The following is a 6,249-nucleotide window of genomic DNA, read 5'->3' as shown; positions in this document are numbered from 1 at the left end:
TGGGGGGGGAGGGGGGGGCCAGAAAAAAGGCAGGACACACAAACCCTGTGCCCCCCTCCCCCCCCCCTCGTCCAGCACCCCAGGAGGGGGCCCAGGTTGCCCCCCACCTCCAAAAAATAGGCCCCCCCCAACCCTTTCCAGAGCCCCCCCCCCCCTTTATATGTATATATATATATTTACAGTTTGGGGGGGCCACGGAGGGCCCCCCCTCCCCGTCGTCGTCTCCAGGGTGCGATTGGTCCCGTGTGGCTGCGTGGGGGGAGGGGGGGCCCTTAATTTGGGGTGCCCCCCCCCCCCATATTTTTTTTGGGGGGGGGGTGTGCTATGCCAGCCCCATCTCCTCCAGGACACTGCGGGGGGACTCGTCCTCCTGGGGGGGGGGGACAAAGAGGGGTCAGGGGTTGGGGGGAGGCACAGAAGGGAGACACCCCCCCCCTCCCAAAAAATACAGGGGTGTCTTTGGGGGGGGGGGGCACAAAGGGGAGACCCCCCCCCCCAAAATATAGAGGGAGATCTCCTGGGTGGGGGGCCACAGAGCAGAGACTTCCCCCCCCCCAAAAAAACACACAGGAGGGTCTCCTCGGGGGGGGCACAAAAGAGAGACACACACACACACACCCCCAAAAACACACATGGGGGTCTCCTGGGGGGGGGCACAGAGGGGACACCCCCCCCCCCAAAAACACACATGGGGTCTCCTGGGGGGGGGGGGCACAGAGGGGAACACCTCCCCCCCAAAAAAAAATATAGGTGGGGGGGACTCCTGGGGGTGGCACAGAGGAGAGACCCCCCCAAAAATATAAGGGGGGAGTTTCCTGGGGGGGGGGGGGGGTTACAAAGGAGAGAGCCCCCCATAGGGGTGGGGGGGACAGAAAGTGGGGGGGGGGAGTGTGACATCGGTGCCGCAGGGGGGGGGGAGTGGGGGGGGGGCGACACTGGTGCCCCACGTGCCACCCGCGGGGGGGGGACACACACACACACGCCACTGCGGAGCCGGTGACTCATTTCCCTGCACCAGCCACCAGCCGCCCGCAGTGGCCCCCCCACCTCGCCCCCCCCCCCGTGGCCCCCCCCGCCCCCACCCCCCCCACCTCACCCTCCAGAGCTGCTGCAGAACAAATTGGGGGGGGGGGGGGGAGGGGGGGGGAGGGGGCTTTGGGGGGGTTTGTGTGACAATTTGGGGGGGGGGGGGTGTCTGTCCAAATTTGCGGGGGGGCTGTGTCATTTGGGGGGGCTGTGTGATAATTTGGGGGAGGGGCTGCTTCACTTTGGGGGGGCTGAGTCACAATTTGGGGGGGCTGAGTCACTTGGGGGGGGCTCTGTCCAAATTTGGGGGGGGCTGCTTCACTTTGGGGGGGCCTGTGTGATAATCTGGGGGGGGGGGTGCTTCACTTTGGGGGGGCTGAGTCACTTTGCGGGGACTGCGTCACAATTTGGGGGGGCTGTGTCACTTTGGGGGGGGCTCTGTCCAAATTTGGGGGGGGGCTGTGTGACAATTTGGGGGGGGGCTGCTTCACTTTGCGGGGGCTGAGTCACAATTTGGGGGGGGCTGAGTCACTTTGGGGGGGCTCTGTCCAAATTCGGGGGGGGGCTGTGTCATTTGGGGGGACTGTGTGACACTTTGGGGGGGGGGGGCTGCATCACAATTTGGGGGGGGCTGTGTGACAATTTGGGGGGGCTCTGTCTAAATTGGGAGGAGGGGGGTGCATCAATTTGGGGGGGGCTGTGTGACACTTTTTGCGGGGGGCTGAGTCATAATTTGGGGGGGGCTGAAAGTTGATGGGGGGGCAGGAGGGTCTTTTTTGGGGGGTGAAGGGGGGGGTGTGTGACATTGGGGGGGGTGGGAGGTTTAGGGGAGTTGGGGGGAAGGGGGGGAGCTTGGCGGGGGGGGGGACGGGGGGACTCTATAGGGGTATCGGGGGTCTGTAGGTGACTTGGGGGGGGCACCATGACCCTATGGGGAGGGGGGGGTGTCTATAGGGGTCCATAAGGGACTTTAGGGGGGTACCATGATCCTACGGGGGGGTCCACAGGGGACCCTGGGAGGTCTTTGACCCCCTTGGGGGTATCAGGGGGTCCATAGGGGACTTTGGGGGGGCACCATGACCCCTATGGGGGGGCGGTTGTGTCTATAGGGGTCCATAGGGGACCTTGGGAGGTCTTTGACCCCATTGGGGGTATCAGGGGGTCCATAGGGGACTTTGGGGTGGTACCAAGACCCTATGGGGGGGGGTCTATAGGGCTCCATAGAGGACTTTGGGGGGTACCAAGACCCTATGGGGGGGTCTATAGGGCTCCATAGAGGACTTTGGGGGGTACCAAGACCCTATGGGGGGGGTCTATAGGGCTCCATAGAGGACTTTGGGGGGTACCGGGACCCTATGGGGGGGTGGTCTATAGGGCTATAGGGGTCCATACGTGATTTGGAGGGCACCATGACCCTATGGGGGGGGCTATTAGGGGTCCACAGGGGACCTCGGGAGGTCTTTGACCCCATTGCGGGTACCAGGGGGTCCATAGGGGATTTTGGGGGGTACCAAGACCCTATGGGGGGGGGGGGGTTCTACAGGTCTATAGGGGCCCATAAGGGTCTATAGGGGGGCATCACGACCCTATGGGGGGGGTCTCTAGGGGACTTTTGGGGCTGTTTGGCCCAGTTGAAGACCTCGCATTGGGGGTGTCACGGGTCCATAGGAGATTTTGGGGGGGAGGGGGTACCAAGACCCTATGGGGGGGGTCGATAGGTCTATAGGGGTCCATAGGGGTCTCTGGGGGTGGGGAGGGGGGGTCCCTCACCTCCTGCAGCAGGTCCGCCTGCTCGATGGCCTTCAGGACGCTCTTCTTGGAGGTGTCCTGGATCTCCCCCCCCCATCACGAACTCATCCAGGATGAAATAGGCCTTCTCGAAGTTGAAGATGATGTCCAGCTCGCAGACCTACAAGTGTGGGGCGGGGAAGGGGAAGAAAATCCATGGGATGCCCCTCGACTACCCCCTCCCCCCGCCTCGTTAGCGGCTAAGCTCGATTATCCTCGTTAGCGTTTAATCCTCCTGGGGGGGGGGATTAAGGGGATGGAGTTAATAGGATGAAGGTGGATTAAGAGGTGGCTTTTGGTGGCCCCGTGCCCACGGCGCGGAGTTGGGGGGGGGCATAAACGTGGTGTGGGGCTGGGGGGAGGACCCATAACCATGGTATGGGGCTGGGGGCGGCTTGTGACCCTGTTAGGGACCTGGTAGGGACTTTGGGGCGGCCCCATGGCCATGGTACGGACTTTGGCGTGGCCCAAGGTCATGCTGGGGTGGCCTTGGTGGCCCTAGAACTCATAGCATTGCCCCAAGGTGGCTTTGGAGTGACCTCAGGTTGGCCAAGCCCCCACAGCATGGCCATGGGGTGGTCTTGGTGGTCCCTGGTGGTCCCATGGCCACGGTGTGGACCTTAGGGTGGCCCAAGGTCCTGCTGGGGTGGCCTTGGTGGCCCTGGGGTGGCCCAAGCGCCCCTAGCTTTGTCCCAAGGTGGCTTTGGGTTGACCTCTGGTTGGCCAAGACCCTACAACATTGCCCCAAGGTGGCTTTGGGGTGACCTTCAGATGGTCAAGCCCCCACAGCATGGCCCTGGGGTGGTCTTTGTGGCCATGGGGTGGCCCTGGTGGCCTTGGGGTGGCCCCAAGTTGTCCCCAAGACCTTTGGTGACTACTCACGCTGCCCAAAATACTTGTCGAGGAGCTCGACGTAGCGATGGATCAGCTCCAACGTGATGAGCTCGTTGTCCTGCCCCTTCGATGGCGCAGCAGAAGTAGAGGCTGGCGTACCTGGGGGAGGGAGGGGACAATGACGAAACAGGGGGGCAGGAGGAGGACACGCACCCCAAAACCCATCGGGGGACATCGAAAAGCCCCCAGAAGTGGCGTGGTCTGAGGACATGTCAAGAAGCTCCCAATCGTGATGTGGTGTGGCCATAGCAACTGCCCCAAGGTGGCTTTGGGGGGACCTCAAGATGGCCAAGTCCCCCCAGCATGGACCTGCGGTGGCCTTGGTGGCCCTAGAACCCATAGCATTGCCTCAAGGTGGCTTTTGGTGACCTCGGGTTGGCCAAGCCCCCACAGCATGGCCCTGGGGTGGCCTTGGTGGCCCCTGGTGGCCCCACGCCCATGGTATGGACCTTGGGACGGCCCAAGGTCCTGCTGGGGTGGCTTGGTGGCCCTAGAACCCATAGCATTGCCCCAAGGTGGCTTTGGGTTGACCTCAGGTTGGCCGTGGGGTGGTCTTGATGGCCCTAGAACCCATAGCATTGCCCCAAGGTGGCTTTGGGGTGACATTAGGATGGCCTAGGGTGGCCTTGGTGACCCTAGAACCCATAGCATTGCCCCAAGGTGGCTCTGGGGTGACATTAGGATGGCCTGGGGTGGCCTTGGTGGCCCTAGAACCCATAGCATTGCCCCAAGGTGGCTTTGGGGTGACCTCAAGTTGGAAGTGGGGGTGGCCTTGGTGGCCCTAGAACCCATAACATTGCCCCAAGGTGGCTCTGGGGTGACCTCAAGTTGGAAGTGGGGTGGCCTTGGTGGCCCTGGGTGGCTTTGGTGGCCCTAGAACCCATTCAATTGCCCAAGGGTGGTTTGGGGTGACCAACCTCAGGTCGGCCAAGACCCTACAACGTTGGCTTGACCACGTTGACCCAACAACCGCCGTCCCACCCTGAGCGGGGTGGCCCTGGGGAGGTGAAAGGAAGGTGTAGGAGGGGTGGGGACAGGAGCGTCACCTCTTGTAGACGACCTTGAGGTCCCTCCACTCCAGGAAGCTGCACATCTTGGGTTTGCGGGCCAGGACCACCTGCATGAGCTCCCTCACCATCTTCTTCTTGTCCTTGTCGGCGGTGGCCAGGTACCACTTCTGGAGGCGCAGTTTGCCTTGGCGGCTGAAGAGCAGCATGAACCGCATCTGGGGAGGGGGCGGGGGGGAGAAGGTCAGCTGGGGGGGAGGGGGGGGACACGGGGTGGGGCAAGAGGGGGACGGGGCGTGGCGGGGGGGACACGGACGTGGAGGCGTCGTGGTGGGGTTTGGGGACAACACGGAGGGATGTGGGGTGGGTCAGTGTGGGGAGAGGGCAGGGGGTGACATGGGGCAGGAGGGGGGACAGGGACCGGGGGGGGTCACTGTGGGGCTGGGGGAGAGGGAACGGGGGGGACAGGGCATGGGGGGACATGGGGGGGGGTCGTGGGGGCGTTTGGGGACAACACGGAGGGACATGGGGCAGGATGGGGATGGGGAATGGGGGGCTGTGGGGGGGTCACTGTGGGGCTGAGGGAGAGGGAACGGGGGGGACAGGGCATGGGGGGACATGGGGGGGGTCGTGGTGGGGTTTGGGGACAACATGGAAGGATGTGGGGTGGGTCAGTGTGGGGAGAGGGCAGGGGGTGACATGGGGCAGGAGGGGCACAGGGCGTGGGGGGGGGTCACTGTGGGGCTGGGGGAGAGGGAACGGGGGGGACAGGAGGGGGGACAGGGCATGGGGGGACATGGGGGGGGTCGTGGTGGGGTTTGGGGACAACACGGAGGGATGTGGGGTGGGTCAGCGTGGGGTGTGGGGAGAGGGCAGGGGGTGACATGGGGCAGGAGGGGCACAGGGCGTGGGGGGGGGTCACTGTGGGGCTGGGGGAGAGGGAACGGGGGGGACGGGAGGGGGGACAGGGCATGGGGGGACATGGGGGGGGTCGTGGTGGGGCTGGGGGACAGCACGGAGGGACGTGGGGCAGGATGGGGACGGGGAATGGGGGGCTGTGGGGGGGTCACTGTGGGGCTGGGGGAGAGGGAACGGGGGGGCGGGAGGGGGACAGAGTGGGGGGGGCCGGGGGGGGGCACGGGGGGCGCAGGAGGGGGACAGGCCATGGGGGGACACTGGGGGGGTCCCTGTGGGGCTGGGGAGGGGACACTGGGGGGGTCCCTGTGGGGCTGGGGGACAGGGCGGGGGGGCGGGGGGGGCAGGAGGCGGACAGGCCATGGGGGGGGGGGGTCCCTGTGGGGCTGGGGGGGGGACACTGGGGGGGTCACCGTGGGGCTGGGGGGGGGACACACACAGTTGAGGACACAGCACCAGGGTCAAAGGTCAGAGGTCAGGGGCCGGATAGATCCCCCCTCCCCCCCCCCTCCTTCCCCCACCCCACCCCCGTCCTCACGTGACTTCCCCCCCCCCCCCCAACTCGGTTCTCCCCCCCCCGGCTTTTTCCCGCTCCCCGCTCACCATAGCGCCGGGTCCC

General features: G+C 65.1%; 1 protein-coding gene across 1 annotated transcript; it reads right to left on the bottom strand.

The window, feature by feature from the left end:
* Window positions 1-322: 322 nt before the first annotated feature.
* Window positions 323-4,933, bottom strand: LOC141478570 (AP-1 complex subunit sigma-1A-like). Its single transcript, XM_074167606.1, is given in 6 exon segments — window positions 323-370; window positions 2,797-2,868; window positions 2,870-2,935; window positions 3,680-3,772; window positions 3,774-3,807; window positions 4,755-4,933. Coding segments are annotated over 6 exon segments (492 nt in total).
* Between the last annotated feature and the right edge of the window lie 1,316 nt (window positions 4,934-6,249).

The sequence above is a fragment of the Numenius arquata genome, unplaced genomic scaffold (assembly GCF_964106895.1).
Source record: "Numenius arquata unplaced genomic scaffold, bNumArq3.hap1.1 HAP1_SCAFFOLD_772, whole genome shotgun sequence".
In the NCBI taxonomy this organism is placed as follows: domain Eukaryota; kingdom Metazoa; phylum Chordata; class Aves; order Charadriiformes; family Scolopacidae; genus Numenius; species Numenius arquata.
This window is presented reverse-complemented; position numbering and strand designations above follow the sequence as displayed.